This window comes from Haliaeetus leucocephalus, unplaced genomic scaffold (assembly GCF_000737465.1).
Source record: "Haliaeetus leucocephalus isolate CR32 unplaced genomic scaffold, Haliaeetus_leucocephalus-4.0 Scaffold555, whole genome shotgun sequence".
Taxonomy (NCBI): Eukaryota; Metazoa; Chordata; class Aves; order Accipitriformes; family Accipitridae; genus Haliaeetus; species Haliaeetus leucocephalus.
Genome location: NW_010972991.1, coordinates 10,856,359 through 10,875,906, shown reverse-complemented (window position 1 = coordinate 10,875,906; position 19,548 = coordinate 10,856,359). Strand labels below are relative to the sequence as shown.

Below are 19,548 nucleotides of genomic sequence, written 5' to 3'. Positions count from 1 at the left end.
AAGAAGAAGAATGTGGCCCAATATCCTTTGCTAACCTAGAACACTATTGAAGGGTTATAGAACTCAACCATGAACAGATTGAGTGGGACTTTCCATATGCTGCTCACCAGTATAGAAGCAATGGGTGGAGCAGGAAGGAATGCAAGCCTAATGCTGAACAATAGCCTGTCTGTGCCTAACAAGTCAGAGACACTGTGCAATAACGTTTCATCTGTGTGAAAATGTAACACCCCAAACACTGCCAAGGTCAGCAAGACCTTTGGTGATCAACTGTGTAAGTGCTTCTCATGCATGGTGATGTTCACTGCTGGCTGCCTTAGGCACATCAGTTTTCAAAAGCCTATCAAAGTGCTGAACGTTTAGGCCAGTTCCTCCCTGGTTTTCCTTTTGCCAACCCCTATAAGACATTTCCTATCACCTCTCCTTTTATCTTCCACCTCCCTGTCTATATGGTTAAGTATCTTATAAGTGCACCAAATTCTAGAAGGGAGAGTGGTGAGAATCAGGTAAGTTAAATACAAGAACTTTTTTTTTATAATGCTTTAGTTTCAATTACATGAAAATCTGAGAAAGGCGGCATGTAAGTGAGATCAGAATAGGACCCTTTACATATAATCTCAAGTGAGGACTTAGTCCAGAGAAATTTTTATAGAACATTTTAAAAAATAAAATGCATGAATGGAGAAATAAAAGACAACATAATATCAGAAAGACATTTTAAACTTCATTCGCTGCAACATTCATGAACCAGTTGAGCTACACCTGCCATCCAACCATAAGGAACTAAGACCCTGCACTGCGAAAAAGAAACAAACCCAAACAGAACAAAAAAGCAACTGCGTAATATTGTAAAAATGGAGTGCAATGCTACTACAGAATGCAATAAAACATCAGTGCTGCATCGTCAAACAGCACTTATCAAAATAATTTCTGAAATGTTTCTTCTGAAACACAGACAAAGCAATAAAAAGAGGATATATGTTTATCATTTTAAGCATAACAATGTGAGTTAAGAGCTTAAGAATACAAAAGTACTTGGAATGAATAGTGCTACCCTTTTTTTCCTAAGTAGGCATAAAAATATTTTCATTTCCTTCTTGTTTTTCCATACCATTAATATCAACAAATTTCATTCATTTCATGTTATCGTTTACAACTTTAATGCACACACACAGAAAAAAAGATACCTACTGCAATAGAAATAGTTGCTTCATTACCTTGTTTGCTACATTTGCAAATGTAAACAGCGAGGCAGAGCCAGAACTGACTCTAATGCATGATGGAATATCTTTGTTGCATACGTACACTGTAGAAAATAATTATTCAATATGTCAGGCACCATTATTTGAAATGTAATACATTAATATTTACTAGAAAAATAAGGTTTTTTCTATTTGTTCTCCCAACTTCTTTAATGAAATAAGTTAATCTGACAGTGCATCCAGTAGCTTGTAATATCTTCTACATCCCTGTGGCAAATAATAAACTACTGGTTGGGACACTATAATGAAAATGATTAAAGTCAGTTCTTGTACACCCTTGTAGCAAGCATGGAGGCTCGTCTAACAGCACCTTTAACCAATTATTTAATATTTAGTTATGTAGCCCTATTTCCCTGAGCAGTTATGCTGAGGAGCTTTCCCTTCATGGATAGTTTTTACAAAGCTTTAAGTATTAAAAAGTACTATGAAGACATTTAATGCTACTTAGCAAAAGCTGGTATAAGTCTACTGAAGGGATTGACTGGTATGTATAGCAATGTTAAGCCTGTGGAGAAGTAACCTTAGACTTTAAGGTTTAGAAATGTAATATATTAAAAATATATTATAATAAAATACAGCAGGTTACCTTGTTCTATGCAAATTAAACCCGGAGTGTGGCTTCTGTATTAGAGACTTCACTTGCACAAAATGGTTTTCCTTAAGTGTGCCAGAAAGAATGTAGTGATAAAATGGTAGCTAAAAATCAGCTGAGTCTGAGAAACATCTAGATGAAATTGTTGCCAAAGCTTTGAGGACAAAGTGATCCTAAGGCATGTTGTAGGGCAGAAATTAGCCCAAATTAAAGAAAAGAAAATGACCTTTTAACATCTGTATATTTAACAAGTCTAGTTCTTATATACAATGTGCATATGTTCACTATACCCCTGCAGCAGTATATACATATACACATCTTTGCACTCTTGCCAGTTATGTCTCCTAAACAACAGCAAAGGTATTAATTGTCCGGTAAAATTTTCTCAAGGTTATTTGCCATGATTCACTGCATTCTGGCTAGCTTTGGTGGGCCGTGTCCCATATAATTATCTTCTCCCCCTTCTGGCCACCATCCAACTGTTCTTTTTTTCTTGGTAACCCACTCATTTAAAAGGAAAAAAAAAAAAAAGAAGAAAAAGGGAAAAAAAAAGAAAAGAACAAGGGATTTAATATTGGATAAGGCATGCTCTCTATATGAAGTGCTTTATAGGTCTTCACAAGACATTACAAGCTATTGAATTCCCATCAAGGAAACCTATTTCTGTTTAATTGTGCTAAGTGCTAAGGTTTACTCTTTAGGTTTTCCATTCTTTTCAGCTTGTGCATTGTTCCTGTGTAGGCCCCTCTGGATGTGAGTTGTGAAGTCATACTTGTCCGTGCAAAGATGCTGGCATATGCTGCACTGGAAAGGTCCACTGTCACCATGGCAACTCATATGCAAAGCATACATCACTTCATCCAGAAAGACAATGCCACAGTGCACACACTTGGTAGAAAGTTCATCTTGAGTACTTCTATCAACTTTCTCTGTTTTTACTACATTCAAGGGACCTTCATTTTTTACATTTGGTGGTGCCTTACTCTTTTCCTTGGAGGCACCATTTGCAGTTGGCCCAGGTCTGGAATGCTTTATCGCCAAATCTAGAGGAATGTCATTGTCTGATCCAACAGCTGAAAAATGAGGAGGCAGATTAAAGGTGGGATAAGGCACATAGTTTTGGCAAGGATTTGGTAGGCCAGGCACATGACTCAAGTAGTGTGGATTCCCAGGAACAGACAGCTTATATTTACTCCAGAATCTCAGCCAGTCAGCTTCACTCTGAAAGTCATTGTGTACAAACGGAAGTCCAAAAAGTGGGTACTGGTATTTTTCAATAGGGCTTCCAGGTGGTGAATAGTTTGGGTGTTTCGCAGGTCTCATGTATTTTTCTATCGGGCTGCCTCTCTCTGAGCTTCCTTTCCCTTCTGATATCGATGAACTGTTTCCTGGGTCTCCAGTACTTTCCTGAGGACTTTTTATCTGAATGTGCAAAGGTTGCATCCTTTTGTGAATATCCAGAGTTTGGCTGACCAATATTGGCTGCTGAGCAGAATGGCTTTTAGTCAATGAACCTGGGGCCTCATATTTACCGAGGCTGGGAAGCTGAATTTCTCTCTGATGACCTTCAGGTAAATGATCCTCTGACCTCCTCTCTAAGGGGCTTCCATTGACTTGTTCCTCACTGTTACCCCTCTGCTGTTTGTTTAGCTGCTCAGCCTGAAGTGCCTCCGGGTTAAGGCGCTTTCTTGTTCGTCTCCTAATGATCTGCTCACCATTGTTCTGCTTAATGATGTTTAAAGGCCTGGGAGTCTGCATGGAACACAAACATAATGAACAAAAGGAAAAAAGAAAGACACATTAAGCAAATCTGCAAGACCACACTCACGAAAATTTATCTTTTCTTTTGTGAAGAGCTATATTGTAAGAGTTTCATGGGAATGACCAAATTTCAAGCCAAATGCTCGTTCCTGGCCTCTCAAGCCAAAAGTAAACTACGAATTGGTTTGTTTTATCAAACTAAGTCAAGTGCCTTACACAGTTGCCTGTTTACTCAAAAAGGCATGAAGTATCCAAGCTGTCAAAGCATTTATTATCCCATACTCCTGAAAAATTCTGGGGGAGATGTGCTGAAAGTGGGTGCTGAGAGCTGGGGATGAGGTGGGAGATGCACAGCCCTATGCACGGCCGTTATTCTATGCACTGTGTCACCAGAGCTGGTATCGGGCAGGGGTTTGCACAGATCACACTATGACAAGACTGAGTAACACTTAACCTTGATACCCACCCCCCTTTGACACGGATAGAAAATGCAAGCAAATACAGGGCTTGCTGATCACCACTGCTGTCACCTAGCAAAAGGGCTGCAGGTCGACTGTGGTGGTGAGTGGGATGATGGTGGCTGGAAAGGGACTAAGAAAGATGGAGAAGAAAGCCCAGGAAAAATTTTCCTATGCACCAAAATGTCTACCTGGGACTTTGGTACCAACTCTCCCTCCTTCATCCCTACTGTATTTCTTTCTAAATGTTACTGATGTTGTGCTACTAAGTCATGAGGGAGAGAAGGCATCCCCTGAAGGGTGGGAAAAAAGGGTCTGTGAATTAAAAAGCATTGCAGAAGAGACAGAGGCAAGAACCAAGTGAGGACTTCTGTTTCCATTTGCTACTTCCCCACACCAGCTCAGGGTAGGCGGCCTGTTTAGATGAGAACTGAAAATATTTTTGCGTGAAGAAAAAAAACTAGTACAAGGAAGGACAGCAGCCGGGCCTACAGGAAGGCAATGGTATGTGAATGAAAGATGGTGCCGTAATGTTGGTATGTGTTGCTCTACTGGGCAGATGTTAAAACAACAAAAGCTGCCTAGAAGTCATTCAGTTTGGAGTGCTAGCAGTTGCCATTTGTCTCATCCAAATGCACATATAATCATATTTTGGTTGGAGCCCAGAAAAGTGCCCCACATAGTAGTCCACTTACATGTTTATTTGGAAATTTTCTTTTTAACATTGTTTTAAAGTGCAGATTAAATTTTGACATACAGTCAATATCCAAAATAATTTGTACCTTGAATGTAACATAATTTATATATATTCATAAATTTGAATTAATAAAAAAATATCCAGAGCTGGAAGAGTGCTCACTCTATTATTTGTAGAGATCTAGTTTCTCTCTTGAGTTGCCATCTTCCTCTCCTCTTTCACCTGTTTACTTCCCTGAGGTCAGCTTATTAACGGTTAACCACATTTTAGGCAGTGCAGCTACTTGTTAAGATTTTACTTTCTATTAAAACTCTGAATCAGAAGAAATATACACTTTGATTTAGATTTTTAATAAGCAAAATTTAAACTTAGCAGAAAACAGGCACCTGAACCAGCCTCCTCAAACAGATCAAAGTTGAGGCAAAATCATGTTAGATAAAATTAGAATATTTTCTATGCAAATTCTATGCAAATAAAGTTTATAGTTTGCAGAATCAATAGCCAATTAATATGCATAAGCATATACTCTTTATTACAAGCTCAGTGTAATTTCCTCACTTTTTTATGACAACTGTAACACTGTCATAGTGACGTGCTGTGAGATCTTACAATATTGTTGATGTTGCTATTATTAAATTTTATTTATATGCTACAGACCATTTTCATATGGCTTCCGGATAACCTTTCAATAGTTTGGAAATACTTTTAGTCTTACTCTTCATGCTACAGGTATGAAGCCTGATCATGGAAGTCATTAAAAGAAACATCTTCATACCTGTCGTTAAGGATCCTCACACACTTGTTTGCAGCTCTGGCTCTTCAAAGTTACATGTCATTAGGAGCTAAAGGCGTAGGTCCAACTTAAAAATTATTCAGCATGCAAATGACTGTACTCATCTGGCTAGTCTTTAGCTGATTAAAACAGACTATTCAGTGGAGTAAAGCTACGCACATTTTCCTTATTCATAGTAGTAAGTTGCAGATAGAAACATTCTGTATCTGGTTGCAACTAAGACAGACAGAAAAGTTTAAGTTGTCTTCTTGATTTTCAGTGGGGCATTAAATTTGGAAAACAGTGAAACCATTACCAGAACTTTACTTTTAAAATGCCCTTTGTCAGACCCTTAATTATATGTTATACATAATATATTGACTATGATCACAAAGATTTTTTTGCTATCTCTGTATCAATTGGCAATCTCCCTATCCCGAATACATAAGTAACTTTAAAAAAAACCCCACAAAATTCAACAAATAGTTCATTAAATTATTGTGATTAGACTTTCTAGATACCATGGGAAACTGGAGTGATCACTCCACTAGAAGATCATGTATGTCTAATCCTTGAATACTATGCTGTAACTCCTCACTGAAGCAGTCCGATGAGGTGGCCAAGGAATCACTATGGAACAAAATCTAGTTTTCCATGACTAAGTTAGAGCTATTAAAAAATGAGGAACAGCACCACAATAATAATGGTCAAATTCATGATTCTGGGGACACAAGGGATATACCTTTCTCTGTCAGCAAATGTGAATATTGTGTATATGTTTGCAGTGAACGGCATTTTTTTCATTATTTTAATACTTGAATGTTGGAATATTATTACACTTTTCTTAACATAGTTGTCTGCATTAGAGGAAAGAAATGTGGAAAAACCTGGCAAGTTTATTGTAAACGACCCCTAGATAGATTGAACACTTTTGAAAACATGTTGAAAAATTATTCAGGGGTATCATAGAAATGGAAATGTGACTTATAGCAGAAATCACTACCATGTTAACATTTGTCAGTCACTACCACCTAGTAGTATCTGACAGACCATGGATTTTTCTCTTATTAAATACAAGTAAAAAAGGGACCTTAGAGATACGTATATTATACACATTCTTGAGTTAATGAGGACAGTAGTTCTAGATAGTGATAATCCAATTAAAAGGGAGCTATGAAATGTGCAAACCTACTATAGGTGAATTTTGCTCAGCTGCGTAGCATAATTTAGTTTAACAGGGTGGCTCACAGAAGGGAACAGTTCTACTCCCTTGAATTTTTATAGTTTCAGACATCTACCTAATAACTGCATCATCCTAGTCTCCTTAATTCAAAACCATACATGACAAATACTTACTGTAATTTTTCATGAAGAGATAGACAGGCAGACAGATAAAAGAAACTTTCATCTTTCTGGTGTCAGTCTAAAGAGCATCCCTTTGCATAGGACTGTCTCAAAAGGTGTCCCAAAGGAGAGATTTGTTTGATTATTTCACACTCCAACTTACGGTGGAGTTCCTATCGTACCACAGCAGAGTGGAAGCTTAATTAAATTCTTTGTATTTGTTTGGTCAAAGTTCATTTGAAGATATTAATGTCAAATGTCCACTGAATGACAGCTTATTGCCATGCTTGAACTGTGGAGCTAAAAGATAGTGTCAGCTTCTTGCTTTCTGTATGCATAAAATAAAGTTTGACATTGTATTGCTAATTATTATTGTTGGAAGCACACTAGTTTGCTCCTACTGGTTCATAAGAATTATCTGAGCTACATGTCTGAATTCAAAACTGATGCTTGTAGCTGTTATCTATGCAATAAGTTATGCTAATAATCACGGTAAGGTCCAACACTATAGTTTAGAAAAGTATATTAAAAAAAGGGAAAATGGGGGCTGTGAATGGAAGTTCTACAAATAACTGGACACAAATGTCAAATTAACATTAAAAAGCCTAACTGTCCTTCTTAAAATCTTTGTAGATGCTCACCACTGATCAATTTCCTGAAATCAGATATTATATCTAGAACTTTGAGAGATCTCCAGAGAGATGGTACTTTCAGCAAGACGCAGCCAAGATGCTGGCCAGCAATCGTGCATTAGTCCATCTTCTCCTGCTCAGATGCTATCTGACTGGCCAGGTTGTTCTGAAGCTTAAAAACATTTATTGACCTCAGAATGACAGCACATGGCAAACATAGCTAACCTTTCAGACTGGTGATGGTCTTGCTGCTTTTGGAAATTGGAATCTTTTTCTTTTTTATTAAGTAGCCTGGCTGGACAGGATCTTCAGTAAAACCAGGATTGTTATATGGCCTGTACACAAGACCAAGGGTAAAATTCAGAGAAACTACTAATTGATTTAGAAGCTTATGCCTCAAATTTAAAGAGAAATAAGCATAGGCACTTGGGAGTCTTAATGCATTTGAAATGTAGTCTCCTAAGTGACTTTTCTTGTTTTCTGAAAATGGAATTTCTGAAAAAAAAATTTAAAAAATACGCACTCAGCCACAACATATATTTCTGATTTGGGCTCTAAGCCTGAATTGCTATGTTGCCTTGGCAAACTCCCAAAGGCTGCCTCAGTTTCTATTTCTGAAAAATAGTAATACTTTTTAACTTCATGGGAATGTTGTAAAAATTAATTAATTAAAGTCAAATCTTAGTCACCTGACTCTCCCATGTGCTTCTATTAAAGATAGCGGGGATAATATTTAACTAGTGGGTCTTAACCTAAAAGATTGTGAGCATTTTGGCACTGATCCAAGGAAACACTTAAGCATGCCTTTCCTGGACCTGGACCAGAGCATTCAACATCTTTCAGGATCAAGTCAAGTGTCAATAAGATGAAAAGCAATATAGACAGTCCATGATTATTACTTATTCCCTGCCTGATCCCGAGGGATGGTGAATCTTCCCCTCACCAAGTGATGAGTGCCATCAAGTGAGTAACTTCCTTGTTGAGTTAGTTCAGAATCCTCCAGCAGACTATAAGAACTGTAGAAAAAAGAACAAAAAAACCCACCACCCCATATCTCCAGGAAATTTACTGTCAAGAATAAAGGGGGGAAGAGATGCGAAAGAAAACAAAACCACAGCAAGGGATATTTTTGATATAGATGTGATGTCTAACTTTAAGAAATTTTTTTTTTTTTATTACGAACATGAGGGCTCTTGAATTTAGAGAGCTTTCATCACAACATATTGTATGCCTTTAAATGGAATTCCCAGAAAAGAAATAATTTTCCCCTTATTTTGTATCAAAATAATTAAATGCATCACTGGTGATCTCAAACACGTCTACCCACAGCATCCCAGCCTGTTTCATAATGAATCACATCTGATCCCAAAGTGACCATACTGCAAAACCCTGTTAGGAAATTAACTGCAGGCCAGGGAGTGGTACTAATCACACAACCAGACAAGACCACAGCTGCCCAGCTTAGCTGTATAACCCCTTTTTTTCTGAACAAACCAGTAAGTTCTTCCTACCGAGTGAAGCTTCTGGTAGAGGCCACACGCATTGCATACATATCCACCATTTGCATTCTTTCGCCAGAGAGAGGTCTTTGTGGTCAGGCAATTGGCACAAAAAACACCCGAGCCTCTACGTCTCTGAAATAGGGAAGAAAAAGAAAAAAAAAAACACACAGAAAAAAAAACAGGTCAGAGGTGAGTCACATGAGCTGTGGAGTTAGGACAAATCAACACAGGAGTTTTGTCTCTAGACTGGCAACAATGACAGTATAAAACCACACTGCCCATAATGAGGTCAGGTTCAATTGTGCTTAATAGGCACCACTGATTTTCATTATAATTAACCCTAGAGTGATGGATGAGGTGTGTGAAACACCAAAGCCTTTTCAGAATAACAGCTTTAACTTTTTGAACTTCAGGTTTTGTGCATTTAATGATGGTTTCTAAACAGCAAATTCTGAAAAACCCCTCTGGAAGCTGACAGAGAACATTCTGTAAGCTTCTCCTGGTTTGTTCACCACATTTCACAACAGATTATTTCCTTTTAGTTTGCTCGAACTTAAAGTGTGATCGGTAACAAGAATTCTGAAACACCACCACTTCAACTAATTACAGTTTGTATCTATCTGCGTCATACTAATTACTTTAACAGAGATTATACTTCATTAATTGAATACACGATATTCAGTTCCAGTCTTTCCCACTTAGTTCTGAAATCAGTATAAGCTACCATATATTTCCCACAGCCCACTATGAACGAGGAGCAACCTCTGCCAAACAAATAAAAGTACAGTATTCTTAATGAGACTTTTGAACTTCACCCGAAAACTCAGAAAACATTGTCTCATCAATGGATAGATTTATTTGTTTTATTTTAGTCAGGCAAAGAAAGGCACAGTACAACTTTCCTCAATACAAATTGATTTTTAACCAGACTGAGCTGTGCATTCATCAGCTTTCATAATGATCCAGGAATATTTAAAAGTAGACACGTTTATGAGTATTGCTCGTTAAATTCTTTCTACAGAGTAATGATTTCATTAAACTTCTCATTTAAACAAAAGTCAGGCTGTGTTTGTGGGCACAAATACTAATAACCAGGAAATGGAATTCTTTTGCTGAAAAGAAAATCAGAATTTCAACTCTGTTCCCTGTTTGCAAAGGAAAAAAAATGACTAAGAAACCTTCAGCATCTAAGATAAGAATGGGTGAGTACAGGGAAAAACAGCCTGCGTAAAAACTAATTTTATTATAAATTAAAAATTACTAACACTATAAGTAAAAATTTCAGGGTTTCATAAAATTTAAGTAATTTATTTAACTTCAGTCCATACTGTAGAAGACTGGTGTTCATGCCAAAAAAATACAATGGTTATAATTGTACTCTGATACATTTCAAATGGAAAGCTTTCTGCAGACATAATTTTGGCTTCAAGACTGGAACACTTTCTTGGCATTGAAAGGGCATTTGATTCATCGGGTGTTTCACAATGTATCACTAAAAAGACCTGGTGAGCAGCCAGTTCCCTATAGGGTAATTTTTCCATCCAGATGCAAGTGCTATCAGAGGCCCTCGTCAGCTAAACTAATTATGATCTTGCATTTGCTGATGCCTGCTCACTCTAACGTTCGACATCCTCCATTAATCATCAATACAAGGAAAATGAATGAAACGTAAAGAAACGAGGGCTGGTAAGCTGCACAGCCATAAAAATCTGAAATGAGTGCAATAATTTAACAAGATTGGAGAAATGTTTTTAGTGAGCACAAAGTCAGGCTAACAATTGCCCTTTTAAACCAAGAACACAATTTCATTAGTACAGCAGGTTGTGCTACTTTAAAGTGATACAAGAAAATCGAGATTGTCGTCAAGATAATCTCTCTCTCACTCCCTTACATCATCCCCTACTTTGTCTCTTAAATCAGAAACAGTAATATACTATGTTTTCCTCGATTTGGCTAAGGGGAGAACTAAATGGCAGTTGATGTCCTTCAGCAAACATGTAACTAGTTGTGTGTATGAGACGCAGCTCACTCTGGGAAGGCACACTTGCCTACAAGTAAACTGAAGCTCCCAATTCTTTTTGTGGTTGCATATCCTTGCACAGCTTCACCTGGCTGCTGAAATATTTTCCTTAGGAGTACAATAAAAGCTTCACTAAACTAACCCCAGTTTGGTCCACTTGAAGGGTGAGAAGTTTCCAAGTAGAAATGACTGTATATGGCCAGGATTCAGATACAACTGTTCCTTTCCATTCCTACTTTTTGTCTGCCGCCCTATGGCTTCTTGGTGTGGTGTATTAACCAAGTGGAGTTTTAATCTGAGTCAGTCTTTCCACCCGGTCATTTCTGTTTGTGTTCCTTGAGTTTGGGAAATACCCTCTACGAAGTCACAGAAGACTTTTAAAATATAGGGAGAGCGGTCTACTTTATAGGCTGCATTTGCACACACCTGAATGGTGACAGAAGGTGTAGTAACACTGAAATCTTCATTGAATGCTGAATGACAGGCTTGAGAGGTGGGCCTGTGCGAACCTCATGAAGTTCAACAAGGCCACGTGCAAGGTCCTGCACATGGGTCGGGGCAATCCCAAGCACAAATATGGGCTGGGTGATGAGTGGATTGAGAGCAGCCCTGCAGAGAAGGACTTGAGCCAGCAATGGGTGTTTGCAGCCCAGAAAGCCAACCATATCCTGGGCTGTATCAAAACAAGCATGGCCAGCAGGTCGAGGGAGGTGATTCTGCCCCTCTACTCTGCTCTCGTGACACCCCACCTGGAGTACTGCGTTCAGCTTGGGGGCCCCCAGCGTAAGAAAGACATGGACCTGCTCAAGTGGGTCCAGAGGAGGACCATGAAGATGATCAGAGGGCTGAAGCACCTGTCCTATGAAGACAGGCTGAGAGAGTTGGGGTTGATCAGCCTGGAGAAGAGAAGGCTCCAGGGAGACCTTAGAGCAGCCTTCCAGTACCCAAGGGGCGCCTACAGGAAAGATGGGAAGGGACTCTATCAGGCAGTGTAGTGATAGGACAAGGGGTAACTTTTAAACTGAAAGAGGGCAGATTTAGATTAGATATTAGGAAAAAATTCTTCACTGTGAGGGTGGTGAAGCACTGGAACAGGTTGCCCAGAGAGGTGGTAGATGCCCCATCCCTGGCAGTGTTCAAGGCCAGGTTGGATGGGGCTCTGAGCAACCTGCTCTAGCGGAAGGTGTCCCTGCCCATGGCAGGGGGGTTGGAACTAGATGATCTTTAAGGTCCCTTCCAACCCAAACTTTTGTATGATTCTATGATCTTTAAAACATTGACAAAAGTAACTCATTTCTTCTCTCTTCTTTAAAGAAAGATCTGATTCAAAGTTGACATTAGTTGCAATGAAGTAATACAATGACTACAGCTGGCAACAATCTACAAAATACCTCATAGTAGCTATATGTATCAAAAATGTATACCTGTGCTTATTTAGTACTCACAAACAATTTTTCTTTTTTAAAATCTCAAAGTAGTCCAGATAAACATCCTTCCCTAAATTTAATGCAAAGTGTGTAAAATCATCTTACACGCTGTTCTAAGCATTGCATCTTATCTTTCTTTACCTTCTCTTATTTCTGTACTATTTAAGGACCTTACAGGATAATCAACAATGATTATTCCCCTACCTAAGTGTTCCAACATAGATTACATATACTAATAAATTAAGAATTAAAACACCTCTGGAAAAACTTAAATGCTGTTACTTTGTTGAGCTTTTTGGTTATGAAATAGCTTTTCATAGTAGGGACACACAGCTTTAGAATGGATTTCCTGGGGTGAAACAGGACTATTGCAGAATTGGACTAAATATTCTTGACTCCCAGATCCCACTAACCACAGAACAGACATGCTTGTCAAAATACACCTGAGAAATTTTGATGATGTCTGCAAGAAAACATGGAGACTGATATTAAAAGCCTACAATGCCTGCAGTCCTCTCTTCTTAAACCAATACAGTTTCTTAAAACAAAACAAAAACCTAGGCCTTTACTTCCCACATACCAAGTTTTATAAAAGTTACTGGCCAACATAAATTATGTGATTATTTTTTTGTGTGTGTTAAATGTTAATTAGTGATGATACTTCTACTGTTAGTGATGATACTTCTGCAAGAGTCTGTTTGGCTTTGCATACTCAGCATTTGTACTAGTCAGTAATAATGGCCAATATTGCTGGTTTTCCAGGTAGTCTTGCAAAGGAACAGGCACTTGAGCTCCAATCCAGCAAAGTCAGCGCAACAGCTATGGCCCACAGCCTCCATAAAACCCAGCCATGCGCTCAAGTGCTCTGCTAAGCACCACTGTAGCCAGCATTTTCAGGAAATACGTTATGGAACCTTTTGCTCTTTTTCAAATGTGAACACATACTTAACATAGTTAATCTCTTAAGATCAGCACAGAACAGGTAAGCTGACATAACTAGTCATGGGAGGGTTTGAGCCACAGATAAAAGGTTTCAGTCTGCAGTCAATGCCACTAGCACTAGCTGGAGTGATCCACGAAAATTTCCTGTACATCCTTGGAAGAATAAGCCAAAAGGGTCTGAAAAACTAAAATATGTATCTACTGAGTCAAACTTTAATCATCTGGAGCCTTATAACCACTACATTACAATCCCAAATCCTGAAGGGGCCAGTGCAACGAAGAGCCTGTCTCCATTTCCATTCCAGTTCCTAGGTCTGGGCGTTTAATATCACGGTTGTCTCAAATCACATTGGGCTGAAACTCGGCGCATGTTTTTGTCAGCCCAGATGTAACTTTTTTTTTCTTTTCTTTTTTGGTACTGAAAACTTTATTTAAATCAGTTCAGCTGTTTATAATTTGGAGATTGGCCAAAATGGGGGGGTGGAGGCAGAGGGGAGTTCAAGTTTTTCAGATAACTTTCTAACAAATCTACAATCATAGTGGCTTTACTCTGGGGAAAAAAAGTATGCACACATTTTAGTATTTTAGTAGTAGCAAAGCAACAAGTGGATTATTATTTTTATGTAGCTAAGCTATGAAAGTTTGTAATTATTCACTGAACATGTCTTGCAGATCTCTCTACTGTTTTCCCTCAGTAAGAACCATGCTGAAAGCATGTAATTGCATAACAACCCTTGATATGCAGAGTATTTACTCACATTTTTTATGGTTTCATATCTTGACCGTTTCAAATTGAACAAGTCTGAAACTTGGTATATACATCGTCAAGCCCGAATGCCTAATTTTTTTTTAACTCCTTAAATGCTTTTCACTAGTTACCAACACCTCACAGAAACAAGGAAATTAGTAGTGCTTTCTGCTAAGCAATAAACCAGCAGAGAATACCATAACAAGTAATTCACTCGGGCATCTTGACAGGATCAGGCCCTTCTTTTTCATAAAAACCTGCTTTAGAATTTAAAAAGATGACCGTACAGTTTATATGATTTCAAATTTTGTAGCCACGGAGAAGCTTCATTACACTCTACAGTTACACAAAATATATTTTAAAATGTACTGAACTTTGAGTTATTTTTTCAATGGAACTTCATGTAGCAAAATATATATTATAAAAACACAGCCAAAAACACTGCTCAGGAACTGTGTCTTTTTAGCTAGCTAGACTAAGCAACGGTGCCTGACACTCTGCTAGTGCCAGATACATCCTGTTTTCAAACTTTCTGCCAGAAGATGCTTTTAGAAACTCAAATAGGCTCCACAAGCGTCAGCCAAGCATTTTTCTTACATCACCCTCTTGGTTTTGGACACAACAAAACTTGTCTTTTTGCTGATTACTTTCACTTCCCCATCACAAAACGACAATACGATGAAGCCTGAGTGCATTTTTTTACCATCTCTGGCTTTCCTACCATGCCAGAAACAGAGCACGTTGTAATCACAGCTCCAGAACACGGGGTGCAGAGAAATCATAGGTGTTACCCAAGAATAAGCATATGCCTGACCTACTTCCAGTGACAAAGTTGGGGACTACAACCATACATGCCTCACTGAAAAAAAGACAAAACACTGACTCTGGATGCTCTCTGGCAACATGGGAGGTCCAAAAGGGGAGCACCAGGAAACCTGCAGGCGCTCAGTTCAGTGTGAGCCAGGTGACCTGCTGGGGAGAGGATCAGCTGTAAGCAGCTGGTCTCATACCTGTAATCACTGGGCTGCTACCACTCTCGTCAGGAAAACAGTATAATGCACTCATGGTTACATCTGTGTATGTTGCATTTGCACTGCCGTGAGTATTTAGGAGTTTCTGGTTTCACACCTGCTAGGTCTTTCCAGGTATTGTCCTTCTTATATGAGGAGGTATTTAGTTCTTTTGAGTTTGGGCGAGGCTAATTGAAGTTTGAAACCTGGGCAGCAAGGCAGCACCTGGATGTTGGAGTAAGCGCTAGTTTCTTCTGTTTAGGATGGGAAAAGAATTTTTCAGTCCTCATTTCTTTTGGCTGCAGAGGTACTCAGACCTTTCTGAATGTGTTTAATCAAAACTGCTTTCTCTCTCAGCTATGAAAACAGCCACAACTATGTCTCTGTAAAGTTTCACATTTTAAAATTTTAGTTGCTTTTGCTGTAACTATGTCTAAATTAAAAAGAAAGTCATTGGGTTTTCTTCCCTTTATAACTTGGACAGCTTTCAGGAATAGATCAGGCACAGCAAATTTTCGGCCCCAAAGCATAAGTTGTCAGAAAAAGCAAAACACATAAAGCAGAGTGTTAAAGTAGAAGTTGTTTTCAACCTTAACTATGAGTTAACAGATGCCTCATGAAGTCAATTTAATGTGCCAAATCTAAACTCTTCATCTACGACATTTTCAAGAGCAATTACATTAAAAAGCTGTATTTGAAAGATGCATAAGAAAGAGGTTAGGAAAGGCAAGGTAGGAAGAGAGTAAAAATGCCAAGAGGAAAGTTAAAATTACACACCTAATTCATATAAAAAGTTTAGTGGAATTTTTAATGCTCTATTGTGACAGCATCTTTTTATGATATATGCTGTATTACAAACTTTTAATGGGAGGAATCAGGAGGGTTTTAGAGAGGGAAAAAAACCCAGATAATAAATTAAACATTACTGCTAGCGCAGCCTTTCAGAATCCTACCCCTGATCCCTTAGGGACAGTAAATATTTTAATGTGCATGTAAACTGCAATTATTTTTTATCAGCAGCAAAAATGCAGATGAGTAGATTTTGTCCCAGCATTCGCAGCATTTCCCTGTATTTTGTAAAGCTACCTGAGAGACGGTGGCATTCGCTACTCAAAAAAAAAACCCAAACCACCCCAAAAAACAGGCAGCAAACTACAATATCTGTGTCCTACTAAGTGAAAAGAATTTAGTAAGATATTAGTTTAGGATGTCATGATTGCTACCAAAGTAAAACAATGGCTCACCAAAATAAATGATTAAATTAAGAAAAACATAGCTATGCAAAGAAGCCACTAAATCACTTGCTGTTGGATGTCTCCACTGCCGTCACCTCCTTACCTTTATTTCCTCCCCCAAGTAACAGCTGACCCAACCTTGGCCACTGTGCTGGAAGGGAATCAGCTTTGGACACCCACCTTCAGCCAGAGCCTGAGCTCCACAGGCAGGAATTTACCATCATTTTCATCATCCGTTAAGAGCTGCATGCAACTATGGGATCACAGAAATAATCTCAATACACTTTACAATGACTTACTCATTTTCGTTTAAGCATTTAGCAGTGAAAATTATGTAGTTCACAGTGTATATCTCCTTGTTAATCCAAACAGGGATGCAAGGTAATTTCACAGTTTCCCCCTCAAGATCTGCAGTGGCAGAAATATGAAACAACAAAACTTTTTCTGCAGGTTAGACCTCCTTGCCACAGTTAGTGGCAGCTGATTTTTAAACGCTGTGTGTTAAAAAAACATGTGATCTTCTGTTGGGCCAAATACATATACACAGCCTAAATAAATACACATATACATATTTATGGTATGAGGTATTTGTAATGAACACTGAGAACTATTTTCTGGTAGAACTATATGTTAGTCTGGTTTGCAAAGAGTTAAATATTTCCTTAAACACTTTATACAAAGTATGATTTTTTAGAAAGCAGTTTCCTTCAACCGTCTTTTATTAGATATAATGTATTTTTAAGGTCTTATCCTTCAACTTGCACAGGCTGATCATCCTTAAATCTCTTCCAGTGCCTTAAACAGCAGCTACCACAGTATGGTATGATCTCGCTTCTGGTGCATTTTGCCACTGACTACCAGCAGCACAACACAGACTTCCATGGAGGCAACACAAAAATTAACTTTAAAATTTTTATTAACACCAATAGCAAAAAAAAAGAAAAAAAAAAGCAACCTGGAAACCTGCATTTCCCACACAATAATGATGTCATTTTGCAGCAACTGAAACCTATTCAAGAGGAATAGAAATTCTGTCTCCAATAACTCGCTGAGTCAATTACACAGGAAAGTACTGTAATGGGCTGTCCCCCGTCAAACAGCTCACGTACACGACTTCCTTCTCAATTACCAACTTGTCTGCATTGCCATCTGTAAAAACGAACGCATACCTTGTGCTGCCAGTTTCTGCTCTTGCACTTCCATTAGTGGAACTGGCTGCAGCTGCTCAAGAAGAAAGCCCCGATTGTCTTTGTTTGCCCCCATGTAGCACAATTTTTCTCCCTTCCTCCTGTACATCGACTCGCTGAGGTGTGCTCACGAGTATTTAAACTACAGTCCGCCTAAATCTGTGACCTGTTTTCTTTTCACAGTTTATCACCTAACACAGTAAAAAGCTGCCAGCAGCATCCCTCAGCATCTTCACCAGTATTATGATGTTAGTATTGCAACAGGTCTTATCAGTCCTTTTTAGGAACTGCTGCAAAAATTGCTAAGTTTCTGGCTAAACATATTCCCACTTTTCTAAATCAGCTTGTCCACCCAGGCAGTTTTAAAACAGTACCTATAAGAAGCAATCAAAAGTAAGATTAATAAAAGAAGTCCAATTTAGGAATAATACTATTCCCTACAAAAAATGGTTAGGTAGGTGCATTACTGTGCAAAAGCAGGACAGAACGAGCCTGGTTTGGTAACTGCAATCCTTGCTCCTAAATAATATAAACCTTTCTCCACTAGCACTTTGCTGAAACAGATTCACGCAGCAGTTCCAATGCTGAACGGCTGCCTGAAAACTCAGCACTCATACACACAGACCGCTGCTCCTTTCCGAACGCCGTGTGCTTCCAAACAAGCTCAGACTTTGTTAGAGAACAAATCTAAGAAAAAGTCATTACGAGCCTCTTGCATTTTTTCAAATTAGAAACACAACATAAACAGTATAAAAAGTACAAAATTAGACCACTCTTATTCCCATCGGTAAGTGGATAAAAGTAGTACCCTCAGAACTAAGCACACTGAAAGAGACATCGAGAAAACTGGAAATGCTTCTGGCTCGCTCCTTTCTTGGCACAAGGCAAAAATATCCAAGCCCTGCTGCCGCAAATGGGGAATCTAAATCAATAGTTAGACTTTGCTATAAACAGACTCAATTTCTGAGATAAAGAGCCAGTTATGAAGGTGCCCAAACATGGAATTAGGTGCTTAAGTTTAGGCATCAATACCAGAGGATTTATGTTCAAGAAGGCACCCCACATATCCCTTCTTTCATGAAGTAATCTCACTCATCAAATGAACAGACAAAAATGGAGCAAAGACACGTCCATATTTCCTTAAACACCCCTAGCTTTGACCTGGTAGAAGAACCAGAGTGCATTTGCAGATCTCAGCTAAGAGCCAATATGTAACTCTACATGTGATAGTAATTGAGGGTCCCAATCCCGCAAGTGCTCTGCTGTAAGCGTGAGCACAAAGCTGCTGGAGTTCTCAGCTTCTGGCATCTGTTCCCACTTCCACAGAAATCAGATGGGCAAAATTAAGTTTTGAGTAAAAAAAAAATCACAGACATTTAAAAAACATTCCCTGACCTTATTAAAGTCCACGTGATCTCTATTTATATAGAAAATGGCTCAGAAAGCCAGCAGCTGAGAGGAGGAACTCTCATTTGTAGATTTTGGCTGAGGGCTGCCAAAATCAGCAGGGGAAAGGCTCCTCAGGGGTAAAAATTTCAAAAGCCATTAAGTGTCTCAGAAGCCTCAGTCCCACTGACTTTTGATCACCTACACACTCCCAAATTTGCACCCCAAATCTGGAAACTACACTGGGAGAATAATTGCTAATTCAAACTTACAAAATGAGGATCTAAAGTTTTCACAGAAGTCTTCAGAACTCAGAGAGGAAATGTCAATTAGGTGTCTACCTCTCGGTGAAAACCAGTGAGGTAACATTTACCTGTTACATGTACGTTAAATAATTCCCCTTAGGACCATTAATTTTAATTAAAGAAAAAATATAACAAGAAAATGTTTCATATGGACAACTATAGCTTATATACTTCTTCAGGAACTGAAGTAACTATAATTTGAGTCTCACACAGTCCCCTTGAGAAAGCTCTTACTAGGGCGGGATCCAAAGTGGACTATGTCCACCTA

The 19,548-nt window shown here is 38.6% G+C and overlaps 1 protein-coding gene across 1 annotated transcript; it reads right to left on the bottom strand.

Moving 5' to 3' along the window:
• Positions 1-2,395: 2,395 nt before the first annotated feature.
• Positions 2,396-17,698, bottom strand: TRPS1 (trichorhinophalangeal syndrome I). Its single transcript, XM_010577126.1, has 4 exons — positions 17,532-17,698; positions 16,583-16,655; positions 9,030-9,152; positions 2,396-3,606 (listed from the first exon to the last, which is right to left on the bottom strand). Exons 1-4 carry the CDS (start codon positions 17,696-17,698, stop codon positions 2,545-2,547), a joined length of 1,425 nt encoding a protein of 474 aa, XP_010575428.1. The 3' UTR covers positions 2,396-2,544.
• Between the last annotated feature and the right edge of the window lie 1,850 nt (positions 17,699-19,548).

Excerpts from the sequence above, each read along its gene's own strand:
- TRPS1 (XM_010577126.1), bottom strand. The coding sequence starts at position 17,698 with ATGTACAGGAGGAAGGGAGAAAAATTGTGCTACATGGGGGCAAACAAA. Across the intron at positions 16,656-17,531 it reads ATGGCAATGCAGACAAGTTG|TTGCATGCAGCTCTTAACGG; the intron begins GTAATTGAGAAG and ends GTGATCCCATAG. Across the intron at positions 9,153-16,582 it reads AGCTCAGGCTCTGGCTGAAG|AGACGTAGAGGCTCGGGTGT; the intron begins GTGGGTGTCCAA and ends TCCCTATTTCAG.